General features: G+C 46.0%; 1 protein-coding gene across 2 annotated transcripts in view; it reads right to left on the bottom strand.

The window, feature by feature from the left end:
* The window catches only part of LOC142295616 (alpha-1,4-N-acetylglucosaminyltransferase-like), a 213,198-nt gene that overhangs the window by 125,811 nt on the left and 68,140 nt on the right, over nt 1-19,247 (bottom strand). For both annotated transcript variants that reach the window (XM_075338717.1, XM_075338718.1), the window contains exon 2: nt 1,462-2,050. In XM_075338717.1, the coding sequence (XP_075194832.1) occupies nt 1,462-2,028 (567 nt within the window). In that variant the 5' untranslated portion in view covers nt 2,029-2,050. The remainder of the gene's footprint in view (nt 1-1,461; nt 2,051-19,247) is intronic.

Below are 19,247 nucleotides of genomic sequence, written 5' to 3'. Positions count from 1 at the left end.
GTTTTACACCACTGCATGGTGGACCCTGACTGCTGATAGGATAATAGATGGAAATAGGCTCTAATCAGGCAGACTCACCGTAACACTCGGTAAGTATGATTCTCCTGCTTTATTCCTTATTAGAGATGAGCAAACTTATTCAAAAAGGGTTCACCAATTTCAAATTCGACATGAGCCTGGCCCATTCGGAGTCGTGTTCGGAAACCTGAGCGCTTTTCTCAAAAATTAGCAATGGTCGGCCATGTTCAGTAACTGTTTGCAGTAGCACCAATGCTTTTTTTTTACATTATTGTGACTTTGGGTAGGATAGTGGTACTATATGGTGTTCGATGATGTGATTACTTACCTGTCTCCAAACGCGCGGCTGTTATACTGTATCTGAGTTTCCCTCACTCATGATAACAGTGTCTGTGTTTGGAATGACTGCAACCAATCACAGATGCTGGGACTGCCGGTAGGTGGGGGAAGCAGTAAATATGAATGAGCTTTAATGAGCGGATCTGGAGGTAGTGTTACAGCCACAGGGAAGAACGTTAAGCATAACTGTCCTGCTTTTTTCCTTATTTTATTTGTTTTGAAGCCCCCTAGCCCTTACTAACACCAGCCCCCCCAGCCCTTACTAACAAACAAGTTTTGCTTCCCATTGAATTTGGATATGTTCGTTGTACCAATGGGGTTCAACGATGGGGTTTGGATATGTTTGTTGAACCAATCGGTCAACACAGGTAAATTTATGAACACAAACCAAACCAAACCTTGGGAGGTTTGCTCATCTCTATTCCTTATTTTCTTTCTTTATCCTTTTTTTTAAAATTCTATCATTATCTAGATTGCTGAACCCAAATAGTTACTCACATTTGCCCGAGAACTCCTTTACAGTTCGAGTTTGCCCGTCACAACTTAGGCTGCTTTCACACATTCGGTATTTGCTGAGAGGCACAATACGGCGCTCTGCAGAAAAATTGCATCCTTTTTTTTTGCCGCCGGTTGCGTTTTTTCCCGCATAGACTTGCATTAGTGCCGTATTGTGCTGCATGGCCTTGCGTTGCGTCCGTTTTTTGCCGGATACGGCATATATAGCTCATGCGGCGGCCGAATGGAATGTTGCCTGGCATGTTTTTTTGTGCGGCAAAAAAAACGCATCACGCCGGATCCGGCAATTTACAATGCAAGCCTATGGACGCCGGATGCGGCGTCATGCGGCAAAAACCGCATCCGGCCACCGGATGCATTTTTTTGCACTGCGCATGCTCAGTATCAAGCCACTTCCGTCAAAACATGGACGGGCCGCATGGAAAAACTTATGCAACGGATCCCGGTTTTTTTGCCGCATCCGTTGCATAGGTTTTTGACCTTGATTGAGTCGCACTGCAAAAACCGGATGTGTGAAAGCAGCCTTAGTGGTCATACTATTTTAAATGGTGATAGTAACTACCAGTAATAGATGTTGCTGTGCTTTACCTTCTGATACCAGGAGTGAAGTGGTGTGTCAGCAAATACTTCCTCAAACTTCAGCGGGAAGAAATGAACGTTCCTCAGGGATGAGAGCGCTGAGAAATGTCTCTTCACCATTTCTTCTTTGTTGGTATTGCTTAATCCTTTCATGAAGAAGGCCACCGGTCGGTTCTTGTACACTCGAGCTGCTGACTCTATAGCACATAAAATTAATGTAGGGGGTTGCATTCGATCTGTAGTTTCCAAAAATATGATCCCATCGCCTCCTTTTAATACTTCAGATGGAGAAACAAAAGAAATATTTAACATTGTCTTTGATGATGTATTGATGGTCTCCAGTAACATATTTTCTTGAACACTTGATAGTTTGTTGTTGAATATGTCTGTGATATTAGACCAACCATGAATGGGATTGAATATTTTATTCACAATCATAATTGAGTCATTTAATATTTTTGTTCTCGAGATATAGGACATATAAGGAAAAATATTCTTTTTGTGGGCGAGTCCAAAAAAAAACCCAAGGGTGATCATCAACACGAAGAAGACCACTATCCTCCATGATTTTAACATCACTGCGGTATAAGTTGAATGACTGCAAAACAAAAGATAAAAAACAGAAAAGTTTAAGTGGAAAAATAACACAACATAAATGGCATCAATACAAAGTAAAGAAGCATCAATATAAGCTTTATCCATCATGTGAAAAACTGATCTAAAAATATGTAAGGTCAGGAAAAATTGTTAATTGTGTAATTAGAACAAATAAATAAATAGATATTGATAGATACTATATTGTGAAAAAAAAGTATTTGTTTCTTCCCAATTTATCTATATTTGCATATTTTTACTCTTAAATGTTTCATAATTATCAGAAAACTTTTAATGTTAAAAAACTGCAATCCAAGTAATCACAAAATGTTGTTTTCAAATAACAATTTTGTCCATTGAAGGAAATATGGTATTAAACTCTACCTAGTGTTGTGTGGAAAAAAATAATTTCTCCCTTTTTATACAAAAAAAAAACAGTTAAAAAAAATAAATTCACAATAGAGTTCAATGTCCTTAAAGGGAATCTGTCACCAGGTTTTTGGTCCCTCATCTGAGAGCAGTATAATTTAGAGACAGAGACCCTGATTCCAGCGATGTGTCACTTATTAACCTAGTTGCTGTAATTTTTCATAAAAGCAATATTTTCTCTGCCTCAAATCTAGCACACCTCATGAATATGCTGGACTACCTGGCAGCATGCCAAGATATCCTGTAATCATAATCTACTGCTGATTAAACAGTGATTTTATCAAAACTTCACTAATTAGCTGTCACAGTTCCTCTGTGCAGAGCATCTTGTACACTAGGAGATGCTCTGCTGTGTTTTCCTGGGCTACTGAGCTGGCAGGTTCATTGATTGCTCAGGTGTTTCATCTTTTGATCTGCTTCTTTACTGATAATGCTCAAACAGAACCTCGCCAGTTGTACATTCTGGTTCTGTTGTTGTGCTGTTGGCCTGTGTTTCTGCTAGTGTTCTGATCTTTGTTTTTTGACCCTGGACTGTTGTTGTACTCCTCTTTGCCTGCTTCCTGTTCATGTTGCAACCTCCTGGCTTTAGACCATGGACCGTTACCTGACCACGTCTCAGTTTACTCCCTGAATCTATTACGTGCCTTACTGGGATTCTGACCCCTGGATTGTGACCAGACTATGCCTCTGTGTACTCCCTCTATCCATATGTGTCCTCCTGTTACCAAACCCTGGCTTTCTGGACTAATCTTTTGTTTATGCAACCCATAATTAGTGACTGCATTACAGTAGCTCAGTAAGAGACACATCTTTGGAATCAGGGTCTCAGTCCCTATATTATGCTGCTCTCAGACTTGGTGGCAAAATCCTGGTGACAGATTCCCTTTAACCCCAATCCCTACACCTTAGCCATGAGGTCTGCTAGTGTTGTTGAATCTCAACATTACTTAGAGGACTTTTCACCAGGTTGAGCATTTTATTCTGGCCCCATCCTGGAACTAAGTAAAATGTAGTTTTTATTTATTAATTTCTCATCACAGTTGAAGAGACATTAGCTTTCAAATTTTAGATTCTAATTAGTTTCATTATCTTTAATTTAAGAGAAAAATTTTACAAAAATATAACTCATCAGAAAATGAAACTTCAATGGTACAAGTAAAGGTAAGTATTATCAGCCAATGCAGGGCCTATTGTAAACTGACTGTATAAGCATTTGTTCAGTAGTGCTTTGTGGACCAAAAGAAAATTTGTATTAATAGTATTACAGTCAGAAAAGATTCAAGGGCCATTTATAAACAATGTACCAGGTATGACAACTTAGGCACTACGTTTTTTTAACATCCGTCATGAACGTTTTTTTAACGCAAAAACGGATCCAGTGCAAATGCGTTTTCATTTTAATGCATTTGCAATGGACTTGCGTCAACATGCGTTCACCTGCGTTTGCGTGAGTTATAGTGAGGATCCAGTGACTTGCAGTTTTTTATCTTTTTTCAAAAACGCTATTTGTAGTGTTTTTGAGCTGCGTCCAAATACTGCAAATTGCTGGATCCTGACTAAACAGCATGCAAATGCATGTGAACGCTGGCATGCTGATAGACAGGATCCTGCTTGCTCTACTGAGCATGCCCAGAAACCAGCCTCGCGTGATCAGTCTCTCCCTCCACCTCCCTCCCCCTCCCTCTCTCTCCCTCCCCCGCCTGAGAGCTGCAGACACTCGTAACCAAGGTAAATATCGGGTAACCGCGGTCTTAGTTACCCGATGTTTATGTTGGTTACGTGTGCAGGCAGCCAGCTCCTAGCAGCTGCAGACACTCGTAACCAAGGTAAATATCGGGTAACCGCGGTCTTAGTTACCCGATGTTTATGTTGGTTACGTGTGCAGGCAGCCGGCTCCTAGCAGCTGCAGACACTCGTAACCAAGGTAAATATTGGGTAACCGCAGTCTTAGTTACCCGATGTTTATTTTGGTTACGTGTGCAGGCAGCCGGCTCCTAGCAGCTGCAGACACTCGTAACCAAGGTAAATATCGGGTAACCGCGGTCTTAGTTACCCGATGTTTATGTTGGTTACGTGTGCAGGCAGCCGGCTCCTAGCAGCTGCAGACACTCGTAACCAATGTAAATATCGGGTATCCAAGCAAGTTACCTGATGTTTACCTTGGTTACGAGCCTCCACAGCTGTTAGATGTCGGCTCCCAGTCTTTCACGTTCAGTTCCTCTCACTCCCGATCACATGACTCCAATGCCCGCTCATAAACTTAAAGTGACAGGATCCTGCAAACTAACACATGCGTTTGCATGCGTTTTTTGCTGTAAAAGCAGGATCCGCTTTTGCAGCAAAAGACCGTTCATGATGCATGTTAAAAAAACGTAGTGTGAAAGCAGCCTAAGACAATAAAAATGACAAGACTATTACCTAACAGTGCTAAACTTATTTAGGTCCATTTGAGATAATCCCTCTCAAAGAATGAGGTAAAAAGCAAGTACATAAAGACTAGAGAGGAAAACGGAGAGGAAGGAGGGAGGAAGGAGGGAGGAAAAAGAGAGATGGGTGGCGGGAGATCACTATTCCCATTAGGCCTGTTTCATACGTCAGTGAAAATCAAAGAGGTTTTTCACTGACATGTTAAAAACGCATATTTCCCTCCGTGTGCCATGGGTTGTCCATGTGCTATCCGTGATCCATGCTCCGTGATACGTGATTGCACATGGAGATAAACTCACCTGTCTCTGCTCCTGCTGTCCATGGTGCTGAAGTCTCCAGCTCTGCAACATCCGGCCGCCGCTATGTCTCACCTCTGCAGCTTCTTCCGGGTCGGCTCTGGCTGCATTCATGAATATGCATGCCATAATGAGCCGGCCAGGAAGAAGCAGAGAGCAGAGGCTGAACACAGCATCGCTGGGAACAGATTAGTTGAAAATGTTTTTTTATTTTCAATATACTTTTTTTCTGGCACGCGTTTCACGGACCACACCATAGTGTGGTCCATGGGACATCAGTGATGTTAGAAAAAAACGGACTTGTCTCCATGCGGCAATCACGGACACGTGTGTACACCGCACGAAGACACGGTCAGTGAAAAATCGCTGATGTGTGAGCAGACCCATTTATTACAATGGGTCTGCGTATGTCAGTGATTCTGGTACATATAAAAACTAGCACATACGTGCCAGAATCACTGACGTGTGAAACAGGCCTTAGTGGAATTTACAATTCAAAAAGAGATTAAAGTTCATCGGAATCTCTAAGGAGAATCCAAGGCTGCCATATCCTCAGGAACTTGTCATTATCTCCGAACTCCTCAGTGGAAAAATCCTCCGTATGACCTATATGAGCAAATGCTTAGTGCCATTCTGGTATGGATGGTATTACTGTTGCTTGCCAGTGTGTAGGTATCACCAACCATGCTGCCATCAAACACAATCTTTGTAGACTTTGTTTCTGTGATCTGATGGAGCCCGGCAGCGTTGCTAACAGAGCAATCTGAGGTGATGGGACCACAACATCCTTGTTTGAAATATTTTTTTCCCAAAGGGTCTTATTTTAGCATTTTCCCACCAGACATGTATCACCGTAATACGTTTTGTTTCACAGCACCAACACATCTCCATCACTACAAATAAAGTTCCACAGATGCATTTTAACAATATGAATACCTTACGACGCACACTATAGATTTAGCACACAGACAACTTTGAGTCATTATCAGTTATTTGAAAAAAAAAATAAAATATTTAATTTATAGACATACAATAGAAGCTGTTAAAAATGTGATTATCCTCAAAATATGATCTTAATCAATGTAAATCTTTGTCTCAGTGATCCAAAGGGAAAAACATTATTTTCCACCTACACACTAATATATGGAGATACCCCCCACAGTGCAACCAGCGTAGACAACCAAAAATACATATATTGAAATAGTACTAAAATGCCAGGTATCTATAAACATTCTATCTGAACCTCTTCAAAAGGCTTCTTTATAATGAATACCTCTACCCACCACTAAGTGGTGCTCTGATTGGAATGGCTGTCAATAGGATTAGTCTGCCATTATTTGGCCAATACTCTAAATCACCATTAAATGACAAAATATCATGTTAAAAAATCAAAAGTTTGTCTATTTATATGAATATATAAATAGTTTCCATACATTCTTAGACCTTCATATGTTAACTAGAGTTGAGCGCGGTTCGAGGTTCGAGGTTCTCCAGTTCGCGGCTCAAGTGATTTTGGGGCCTGTTCTAGATCGAACTAGAACTCGAGCTTTTTGCAAAAGCTCGATAGTTCTAGATACATTCGAGAACGGTTCTAGCAGCAAAAAAATAGCTAATTCCTAGCTGGCTTTCCGCTGTAATAGTGTAAGTCACTCTGTGACTCACACTATTATGACATTTCAGTGTATAGTGTGCGGGAACAGCGCATTCAGATCACTGCTGTTTGTATAATGGCGATCGCCATTTTTTTTTTTTCCTTGTCTTCCTTCCCTAAGCGCGCGCGTGTAGTGGGGAGGGCCAGCATGTCAGCCAATCCCAGACACACACACAGCTAAGTGGACTTTTAGCCAGAGAAGCAACGGCATGTGTGATAGGATGTCCATGTCACATGTCCCTGCATTATAAAACCAGACATTTTCCTCCAGGACGCCATTATCTGCCTTCTGCGTCTTTGGTGTCAGACATCACTGGCGCAGCTCCGTCCTGAGTCCTATCGCCGATACAGCTGTATGCGCTCCATACACAGCGCTGGACAGCTTAGGGAGAGCACTTTCTATCAGTCCTTTTAAGAGCTCATACCGGCAGGGTCAGAGCCATAGGTGACAGGTCCTGAAAACAGAGACAGCGTCTGTGTAGCTAAGGTCAGGGATATCCTCGCTGCATTTCCCCATTAGGAGGGCATAGAAAGTCAGGCTTCCATTCCTCTACCCAGACCCCACAACCCTGGCACTGTACCCTCCTGTCCTCTGCACACTCCAACTCATTATAACTAAGCCATTATACTAGCAAACACTGAGTGTACCTAGTGGCATCCTAAACGTGGCTATTGGACTTCTGTATAGTCCCAGTAGTGCACAGATATTTGCAGCACCTCTGCCTGCATTGCACACTCAAACTGATAGTTACTAAGCCATTATACTAGCAAACACTCAGTGAACCTAGTGGCATCCTAAACGTGGCTGTTGGACTTCTGTATCGTCCCACTAGTGCAAAGATATTTGCAGCACGTCTGCCTGCATTGCACACTCAAACTCATTGTTACTAAGCCATTATACTAGCAAACACTGAGTGTACCTAGTGGCATCCTAAACGAGGCTATTGGACTTCTGTATAGTCCCAGTAGTGCACATATATTTGCAGCACGTCTGCCTGCATTGCACACTGAAACTCATTGTTACTAAGCCATTATACTAGCAAACACTTAGTGAACTTAGTGGCATTCTAAACGTGGCTATTGGACTTCTGTATAGTCCCACTAGTGCAAAGATATTTGCAGCACGTCTGCCTGCATTGCACACTTAAACTCATTGTTACTAAGCCATTATAATACCAAAAATTGAGTAAACTTAGTGGCATACAAGAAGTGGCTGTTGTACTCCATTAGTGCCCCATTGGTGCCAAGCTATGTGCAGCACCTCTGTATGCCACCCTCCTGCTCTGTTTTTAATAAGCTATAATAATAGCAAAAAAATGCTGCCATTTAGTGGCATACAAGAACTGGCTGTTGTATTTAATTATTGTCCCACTGGTGCCAAGCTATTTCTAGCACCTCTGCATGACACCCTCCTGCTCTGTTTTTAATAAGCTATAATAATAGCAAAAAATGCTGCCATTTAGTGGCATACAAGAACTGGCTGTTGTATTCCATTAGTGCCCCACTGGTGCCAAGCTATTTCTAGCACCTCTGCATGACACCCTCCTGCTCTGTTTTTAATAAGCTATAATGATAGCAAAAAATACTGCAACTTAATGGCATACAAAAAATGGCTGTTGGACTCCTTTATTGTGCCACTTGTGCCAAGCAATCTCAAGCACCTCTGCATTCTACCCTCATGCACATTTTGCTATGCTAATTTTATAGCAAACGCAGGGAATTCCTTGCTGCATTTGATCATTAGGAGGGATAGAAAGTGAGACTTCTTTTACTGTCCTGGTACCTACAGAACACGGCCACTGTACCTATCTGTCCACTTTTGCCACGCTATTTAATTTGCCCAAAGAGCTGACTCTTTTTCTGCCATCCTAAAATTGTCTGGAATACTAAGTTAGTGTTCCTTTGCTGCCAAGCAAGGTACAACACATGTGCATTCTACTCTCCTTTCCATTTCTGGAATGCAATTATTAACTGCAGGTAGTCCAGCCAATCTGTGATGAAGGTGCAGGCGTGGATATAATGTAGCCTGGATCCAATGATGGTTCTCTCGATGTCTGACAGCTCAACAATACCTTCTGTTTCCACTTCCAAAACAAGTGATGACCTGCCAATCACACTCCCTGTTGCGGGTAAAGGAGTGGAAGTTCAGTGTGAAAAACCATGTGTGACTGCTGTCCCCACAGTCACAGAGGATGAAGAGCACGCAGATGCACTTGATGGGGCAGGCGGTGGTTGCACAGGCATGCTAGGCCGCATTGTAGCACAGTGAAATTCACATTGCGACTTATGCTTCATTTTAAGTCGTGTACAGGGTGGGCTCCCCAGTATGCAGCAAAACCAGGCAACAGGAAAAGGACTCTAGGCAGTTGGGTTGATAAATGATTGTTTAACTTTACCAAAACAAACAATAAGAACCATGCATACAATTTAAATAATTGAACAATCTATTCTGTTGCCTACTACCTGCTAATCCCTCTGTGTAGCAGTAATTGTGTGTTTGTGCGCGTGTGTGTGTGTGTGTGTGTGTGTGTGCGAACACGACTTACCAGTGGCGCATCACAAGAGCTTCCAAGTTATCTACCTAAACATAGACAAAACACATTACCCCTCCTGAATACCCTTGTTAGCTGAAGCCTCACAGATAATGCAGATGATAACAGTGTGAATGCAAACCACACAGCTCTGGAACACAGTCATGGAAATCTTGAAAAGCAACAGTCAATGCAAACATGTGTTGCTGTCCCTCTATGATTTAAACTGTACGTGACAATTTGACAGTGCAGAGGCAGCAAGTCTTATTGTCTATATAGTCGACCTACCCAGAACAGATATGTGTTTTGCTAATAAAACAAAGTGTTGCGTGCCCGCATTATTGTCTGGGCACAGCCTACCGTACCCGGGTACTGTGATGTCCAGTTGCCAGAAATACAGACTTTACGCTCCTCTCACGGTAAACAGTATAGACAGCACCGTAAGAATGTTGGTCTGTGGCACAGGATGCTGCTCACTGATGTTACAGTGCTCATCATCAAAGTACAACACAACTCCCCTCACAATTGAACGAACTGTTTCCGCGGTGGCTCCTTGCTGTAACACACACCTTTAGCTTTTCCTTCTGTTCATAGACAGCATCTCCAAGTCCACACCCGAAGAGCAATTTTATATTGCTATAGTGACCAAAGGCAGATCCAAAAAAAAGCAGCCCCTTGTGTGTAGTCTGCAACAATGCATGCAATGAACGGCAAATAAGCATATTGCGTTGACAGTTGCTAAAGCTGAGCAATACACCTTCACGCTGTCAATTCATATCCATGTGATACTTCATGGAGGAAGTGCTCAAAAGTGTGAGATTTTGCCTTCTACTTACAGATTGTTGACAAATCTTACAGATTCCATGACTTGGGTGATCCTTTGCGATGTCCAAAAATTCACAGGCTAGGAAAGGCTTACAGCCCATGCGACCTGCATAGCCAACACGACTTCTGCTCAGAGTCAAAGTTGTGGTCCAGGATTCAGTTGTTGACGTGCTTCCAGTACTTTGTCTCTGGCCAGGAAGACGCAACGTAACCTCATTGTCAGTAGCATCCTCCTCCACCTCCTCTGCTGACCTCATCGACTGGCTGACTTTGGTTTGACAGTAAGTGTAGTCTCCAACCTCATCAATAACCCTGTGTGTTTTCATTCCCCTCGTCCTGAGTCCTCCGAGACAACCTCTTCCTGCCCTGACCGAATAGTAAAGTTGTCATTCCAATCAGGTATCTGTGCTCCTCATCATGTTCCCCATTGTCTCCACCAGGAGGATTGACTTTTTGGAAATGAGGGTGTAGATTAGGCTCAGCACCTTCTTCATCGGGGATTGGATCCCACTCACAAAGCTTCTGGCCATCTGCTCAGATCATTTCCCCTGTCTCATGGAACTCGCTACCTCAACACGTCAGATTATCTACTACACCCGCAAGCTTCAAACTGAATCTGAAAACTCATCTGTTCAGAAATGACTATAACCTTCAATGACACCACCACCATACATACTTGACGCTCAACCTAAACCACTCCTACTGTCTGCTCCCAAAAATCCTTTAGAATGTAATCTCGCAAGGGCAGGTCCCTCTTCCCTCTGTACCAGTCTGTCTATAGTTACTTGTATATGTATTCTGTATGTAACCCCCTTCTCATTTACAGCACCATGGAATCAATGGTGCTCTATCAATCAATAATAATAAAAATAATAATAACTTCCTTGTCTATACTCATTGCAGCTTTGGAGCAGACCTCTGATTCCCAGGCTATAGTGCGACTGAACAGCTATGCAAACTCAACCATCTCTGTTACCCCATACTCAGCAGGGCTGGTGGAAACTTGAGAGCTGTTAGGAAGCAAGTGCGATTGGATTGACACCACAGAGGAATGGAGTATTTGGGATCTTGAAATTGGGGTGGAGGAGAGGCCAGTTTATGGAGCATTTCAGATCCATTGAAGAAGCTGCTGTTTTGGCCTCATCTACATTTGTTAGCGATGGTCGTGTCCATGAAAAAAGGGATCATATCAGATTATCCATGGGAAGAAGTACACCTGTTCTTTTGGATGGTATTTGTTGTTACAAAACGGTGACGCCTTAAACGCAAGCAGCCTGCTGCGGTTTCAGTTGCGCCCAGGCATCAGCTGCCATTTAGGCCTGTGCCTCGGGTTGTCCAGCTGGCTGCTTTCTCCTCCACGTCTAAGTGTGGAGAGGCAGCTAGTGCGCATGCGTGTGCCGATTTACCCCAGCCGCAGCCTAACTCCAGTGTTTCGCCTAGTGAGTATGCTCAGCCTGACTGTGCCATTCCTGAGGCTAAGTCTTCATTTCGGGCTACAGCGCATGCTCCCACACTTAGTGCGAAAAGCCTCTTTGCACAGGTACTTGCACTCCATGCCGGGTCTAAGTCCTGTGTTGTGCCTAGACACCATGCTAAAGCTGATAGTCTTTTTTCAGAGACTGTATTTCATGCAACTGACCATGGTCAGGCACTTACTGCATCAGAAACTAGGTCCGGTAATGAACTCTTTGGCCCTGCCCCTGATGTGGGGGGCCCATTTAGACCACAGGGCATCAGGTGTCCTGACGATGTGGCCAGGCCACTCCCAAATGGCTTGCAGAGGCCCGCCCCTATGACTTGTCACCTCATTATTGATGGTCAGACGATGACTGGTGAGGTGTTTGGGTCATGACAGCCATGAGGTCATCATTGAAGTTGCGGTTCCAAATAGGACGCTAGTTATTCCACTCATGACGTATCACTCTGCTTTTGTCTCCAGGAGGTGCATTGTGGTCCACCCTGGTTTGGGGCGGACCCAGGTTATAAAAGGGGCTGGAGACAACAAGGAGGTGCGCAGTCTTCTATTATGCTCCGAAAGAGCACACCTCCATGTGTTGAACCCATTGCGGCTTTAGGCCAGAGGTAGGCAGGGATAGGGCGTCGATGCAGGCCGCCACCACAGTTGGTAACGCAGAACGGTTAAGACCAGGTCCTGTCCTACAAGTCCTGCTTGTGCAGCCCAGTAGCATTAATAGGTCTGCTGCTGCTGATGCGCCTGCTGTCCACAGGTGTGGCCCCAATGCACACGGTCAGCGTACTGAATGGCCCCTGTGATGTTAACAGGGAGTTCCTGGGCTGGGTGGGCGTGTGGACCCTGTGACGCTAACAGGGCTCCCAGTCTCAAGATCCGAGTGGCGTCTAACTTGGTTCAGGCTACTATTAGTTTCATAGCCACACAGCTCTGTATCCTCCACCGAACCTTCCAGTTGCCAACCTCTCCTTTTCCATCTGGGAGCACGGTGGACACTGACTGCTGATGGGGATATATACCTTTCTCTTTCTTTTCTTATTAATTTTTGTTATATAGCGGTAACATAGTATATACCACCTTATCCAAATCTGCCAGTCCCACCGTAACAGATGGTGTTTCTTCATCAAATGTTACTTTTGCTTAACCACCAAACCCACGGACCAAAACTTTTTTCCCCTTTCCAACACACCTGTTCCCCTTTCCACCAGCATCTGTCCTTTTTCAACTCATTTTGTATATGACCAAAAGTGCAACTCTGCAGGGACACTGTACTCAATGCCATCTCAGCACAGCAGCCAGCCCTCGGTCCCTCAGATGTGGACAAGTAAAAGACCATTTCCTCCTATCGATGACAAAGCGTTGAGATTCACTCTGTGCAGCACTGGTGTTTAGTGGAAAAGCAGATCTAAGATTGCGTACCACCTTCTGAAGATACTCCTGTATACGTGCGTCCCTTTCTATGGCAGGAATTATTTCGCCAAATTTTGTCTTGTACCGGGATCTAACAGTGTGGCAACCCAGTATTCAGGATTACTTCGAATTCATACAATCCGAGGGTCATGTTGTAGGTAGTGCAGCAAGAAGACGCTCATGTGTCTTGTGCATCCAGGAGGACCAAGTCCTTGGTGTGTTGGTGGCAGAGAGGTGAGAATCGTGCCTCCTTCCTCTGCCCTCTCCCCCCAACCTCGCACAACCGAAATGTGAGCAAGCTCTCACTCATCTGCTGAGTCTTCCATGCCCATCGCAAGTTCGTCCTCCATTTCTTCATGGCTCCTGCATCTTCCTCAACAATTTTTGCTGATTCTATGCGCCCTTGTTAATCCCTATCCCCCACCATAACTGCTGCCTAGGTGCCGCTTACCGTATGGACCTTGTAGATCTTATTATCCCTTCTGCATATGACTCCTCCTGTACTTCCTCACCTTCCTCTTGGACCAATACCTGACTCCGAATAATGCTTACAGTGTGCTCCATCATGTAGATGACCAGAATTGTCACGCTGAGAATGGCATTGCCAGTGCTAAACATCTTCGTCGACATTTGTAAACTGTGTAGAAGGGTGCATAGGTCCTTGATCTGACACCACTCCAGCAGCGTGATCTGCACCACCTCTGGATCAAGTTAGCCCAGGGTATACGTCATACCGTATTTCAGCAGGGCTCTGCGGTGCTGCCACACACGCTGCAACCTGTGCAGATTCCAATTCCTGCGTGTCGGAACATCGCATTTCCGGCGTTTAACTGCCAGACCCTAAGACTTCCGGAGCGATGAAAGTTGTTGAGCTGCTGGGTGCGAAGGATGAAAGTGAGCACATAGCAGCGTGCCCGCTGCACAAGGCCATGTAGGCCGGGATGGTATTTTAAAAATTGCTGGAGAATCAGATTCAACACGTGAGCCATACAAGGCCTGTGTGTCACATTGCCCTGACAAAGGGCCGCAGACAGGTTTGCATCATTGCCGCACACGGCTGTTAAGTCACCAACGTAGTCCACTCAATCAATTTGTACTCTGGTCCCAATGGGAAGACACCACACCCTTTTTTAGGCCCCTCCAGTCTGCAGACCACTGCCAGACAAAGCTATGAACCTCTTGTTACTGTTACCCCGAGTTCAGTTTTATGAGTTTGTGTGCTTGTTACCTGACTACGTTTCCTGCTTGCTGTTTATGTATCTCGTTGGCCGATCCGCATTTCACCTCTGCTTGTTTTCTGATTAAGTCCTGGCCATCCCATTCTGTTCCTCTTCCTCAATTAATGTTTTGACCCTGCATGACTACTATTCTCTGGAACTGCAGCCTTCCACAGGTATTGATCAACTTGGGCCCTGTGTAATTCCAAGTCACTGTATAGGGGTAAAAGGGTTTCAGGGTTCTGGGTGTCCAGCTTGGTGAGTGGTTTGCCTCTAGCCTATCCTTTACAGCCCATCTGAGTGTGTCGATCCAGGCAGGCGTTACACCGTGCCCTCTGCAGAAGGCCATGTAGGCCGGGATAGTGTTTTAAAAATTGCTGGACAACCAGGTTCAACACGTGAGTCATACAAGGCACGTGTGTCACATTGCCCTGAAGAAGGGTCGCAGACTGGTTTGCATCATTGTCGCACCCGACCTTCCCTGACTGCTGGTTGAGTGGAGACAACCATTGATGAAACTCGGTCTCACTCTCCAGAGCTAACCGTCCACAATTCCTCAGCGGTGTCTCACATTTCCCCTACATTTCAAAGTAAACATTTGACCGCCTGATGGCCTTGAGCTCTGCTGCCAGCATAGTAAGGAGGTGTGTGGGATTCCTTGGGCGCAGTTACAAGGAAGGGTGGCCTGACCACACAGGGTTTGGGCCGAGGTGGAGGACCACACGAGGTTGAGGAGGCAGAAGCAGTGGAGGAACTTGTACATACAGAGGAAGGATTGACACACAAGTCGTGGGGACGGCAAGACTTGTACAGCAAACCCTTCTCCATCTCTCACCATAGTTACCCAGTGCCCAGTCAGCAACATGTAACTCCCCTGTCCATGCTTACTGGTCCAAGTATCTGTGTTGAAATGCACCCTGTCACACAGTTTCTCAAGGAATCGGTGAGGTTGTGTGCGACCTACTGTGGTAGCGCGGGCACGCCTTTCTTGGAGAAGGAGTGACGACTGGCCATCGGCTCTTGGGGCACTGCAATGGGCATAAGGTCTCGAAAATCCTCGGTCTCAAAAGGGTGTAAAGGCAGCCTTTCTGTTGCCAACAAGTTGCAGATGATGAAACTCAACCTCTTCTTAGGCATGTCATGTCCTTCGAAAATCATGTAAAACACAGCGAGGGGACTCCAAACACAGTCTCCCTCATTTCCACTAATTGGGCCACACACACCCCACTTGACTGGCATCACTTGATCCCCCTTTTCAAAATGAAACAGATGCTTTGCATGAAGCACTCTCAAAAATACGCGTGCCTTTCCCGTCCCCTGGCTGACCCAGGGGAAGAAAAGTCCTCTGAGAGCCATGACTTGTTCATCTTGGTTCTTTTAGAAACACAGCGAGGGGACTCCAACCACAGTCTCCCTCGTTGCCACTAATTGGGCCACACACACCCCACTTGACTGGCATCAGTTGACCCCCCTTTTGAAAAAGAAAAAGATGCTTTGCATGAAGCACTCTCAAAAATACGCGTGCCTTTCCCGTCCCCTGGCTGACCCAGGGGAAGAAAAGTCCTCTGAGAGCCATGTCCACATTGTCAGTGGACAGATGCGTGTGCTTATCTGCCAGCAGACCCCCAGCAGTACTGAAGACAGGTTCCGAGAGAACGCTGGCTGCAGGACACGACAAGATCCCCAAGGCGTACGTGGCAATCTCAGGCAATTTATCCAGATTGGAAGCCTAAAATGAGCAGGGCTCAAGATGCACAGTAATGGCATCGATGTTTCCTTGCATATACTCATATATCTGTGTGTCCTCCTCTTTTTCCTTGTCAAGCTCTTTTGTTTTCGCATGAGTATATGTCCTTGTCACTTTCCCATGTGTTTGTGTTGTGTTGTGAGTTGTTTATCACCTTTTGGACACCTTTGAGGGTGTTTTCTAGGTGTTTTTATGTGTTTGTGATTGCCTGCCATTGTTTCCTATGCAGTTCGAGTTCGGTTCGTCGAACGTTCCACGAACCGAACTCGAACGGGAGCTCCGTTCGGCGAACCGCCTCGAGCCGAACCGCGACCGGTTCGCTCATCTCTAATGTTAACATTCACAAAGGTTAAACGGTTCTTATGAGGGCCACAAGATGGCAGCATAATCCTAATCACAGGCATACACTCTGTATACAATATATATGTTGTTCGTACATCCTTCCCTCCTATCTGTATAGTAATAATAATAATCTTTATTTCTATAGCGCCATCATATTCCTCAGCGCTTTACAATTCAGAAGGTTCTTATACAAATAAGTAACAATTATAGAAAATACAATGATTAGCGCAAAAAAGACAACCCTGCTCGTGAGAGCTTACAATCTACAACTAGATGGGGGGGATGGACAAGGTGCAAGTGCTTATTTACAACTAGAAATAGGCCCGATGCTATTGCATCTGGAGAGCGGTGAAATGAACATCTGTCTATGCTTAGTGGTGCTGACAGGAGCAGTGGTAAGTGGGGCTGGGGGCATACAGATTTGGTGGGCGGTTTTAGGCATACAGATCTGGTGAGGGGGCTGTGAGCATACAGTTCTGGTGAGGGGGGCTGGGGGCATACAGATCTGGTGGGGGGCCTGGGGGTATACAGATCTGGTAAGGTCTGGTGGTTGCATACAGATCTGGTGGGGGGGCTGGAGACATACAGATCTGGTGGGGGGTATACAGTTCTAGTGAGAGGGACTGGGGGCATATAGATCTGGTGGGGGGGATGGAGGCATATATATCTGTTGGGGGGCTGCAGGCATACAGTTCTGTTTGGAGGGCTAGGGACATTCAGATCTGGTGGGGGGTTGGGGGGCATAAAGATCTGGTGGGTGGGCTGGGGGCATACAGATCTGGTGGGAGGGCTGGAGGCATATGTGATGCCCTGGCCTATCAGGTCGTCACAGGGTATTGTGCAATCTGCCCTTCCGCACAGTATCCACATCCTCCTTGGTTATGGGTCCCTGACCTTTGGTGTTGCTAAGAACAAGCTAATCAAAATCCTAGGAATACTCTGCACCACACCCACCAGACACACCAATGGGTGGCCTGAATGGAATAGGGCTGCTCACTTGGGGGGTTGGTTAGGGAGATCAGGAATGTCAGGAGCAGGCAGTTGAGGAGGGGGTACGTGGACTCTAGGCCAGGAAGTAGCTTCAAATGTCCTCGTAATTCACCCGACGAGGACGAAGTCTTCAGGAATCGTCCTCCACCCGCTTCAAAATCTGGGTACTAGCGCAACTAGGGGGATAGGACTTTCCCAATACACAGTCCAGAAAATCCCAAGTGTGAACCCTGAGAGCAAGCTCACTCCGTTAGCCATACGGGTGAGCGGGACCTGACTAGTTCTATATTACAGAGGCCAAACAGTAAAGAAGGTGCCAAGGGAAAGGTCACAGGCTAACAAGCAACACAAACGGGCATGGGATCCAGGCATTCTCCCTCCCTGCTGCAGCGGTGCTCAGAATTTCGGTTTACAAGTTGACGTTGTCAACGTTATTGGACTGAGTGAGTATGCAGTGACCCTTTACTTCCCAACGGTATCCCCTTGCTACCATCACCAAGCCCTGGGGCATTCCCCCTACCCACAGAGGGGTTAAACACCTGACTGCCATTCCATCACCACAGGGCGCTCCCAACAGCAGCGGTGGTACTCCACCTTACCACACACCGTGGGTGGCGTCACAAACTGTCCATACCATCCCCTGTAAATATCCCCCCCTTTTATTTCGAGTGGCAGCATGACCCCCCGGGTCCATAGTCCCCTCGAGCCACCGCAGATCCGGTTCCGAGCAGCCTGCCTGCTGATGTGGGGGCAGCACACATACAGTTCTGGCAAGGTGGGCTGGGGGCATACAGATCTGGTGGGGAGGCATACAGTTCTGGTGGGGGGGGCTGGGGGCATACAGTTCTGGTGAGGGGGCTGGGGACATACAGATCTGGTGGGGCACTGGAGGCATACAGATCTGGTGGGGGTGCTAGGGGCATAGAGATCTGGTGGGGGGGCTGGGGGCATTCAGATCTGGTGAGGGGTCATGCAGTTGTGGTGGGGGGATGGGGGCATACAGATCTATTTGGGGGGCAGGAAGCATAGAGATTTGGTGGGGGCAAATGGCATACAGATCTGGTGGGGGGGCTGAGGGCATACAGATCTGGTGGGGGGATGATGGCATACATATCTGGTGGGGGGGCTGGAGGCATACAGATCTGGTGGGGGGCTGGAGGCATAAAGTTCTGGTGGGGGCGCTAGGGTCATACACTTTTGGTGTATGGCTAGGGGCATACAGATCTGGTGGGGGGTGGAGCATACAGATCTGATGAGGGGAGCTGTGGGCATACTGATCTGGTGAGGAAGTGCTGGGGGCATACAGATTTGGTGGAGGGGGCTGGGGGCATACATATCTGGTGGGTGGGGGCTGATTTCCCCTGCTGTAATGTCCCCTACTATCATGTCCCAATTTTTTAGTAATGTGCCCTGCAGTAATGTCCCCTGCAGTAATGAGTCCATTGTTTAATAATGTGCTCCCGCTGGTTCCCTTCTGTCCCCTATTATGCCGTTGTCTACACACAATAAAGATATTCTCACATCTCTCCTCTATGCACGCAAAGCCTCCAACTGCTTCTTGAAGTCCTCAGGCACACAGACCTCTCCATGATAGTGTCTGGTGTACGGAGCGGCCGCTGCAGGATGTTGTCATGGCTTTACTGCAGTAGAATGCTTTACGGTGCCACAAAGCATTAAACTGCAGTAAAGCGCTGACAGCAGAAGCGGTGGTGGTGGTGGCCCCGGACAGGTGAGTATACAGCAGTGTGTATGTGTGTGAAGACATATGTGTCTGTCTGTGTTCAGTGTGTACATGCATGTGCGCTATGTGTATCTATGTACATGGTGTATCCATGTATGTCTGCTATGTGTGTGTGTGTGCGTGC

This window comes from Anomaloglossus baeobatrachus, chromosome 3 (genome assembly GCF_048569485.1).
Source record: "Anomaloglossus baeobatrachus isolate aAnoBae1 chromosome 3, aAnoBae1.hap1, whole genome shotgun sequence".
NCBI lineage: Eukaryota > Metazoa > Chordata > Amphibia > Anura > Aromobatidae > Anomaloglossus > Anomaloglossus baeobatrachus.
Note: the sequence above shows the minus strand (reverse complement) of the source record. Positions and strands in the feature narration are given on the sequence as shown.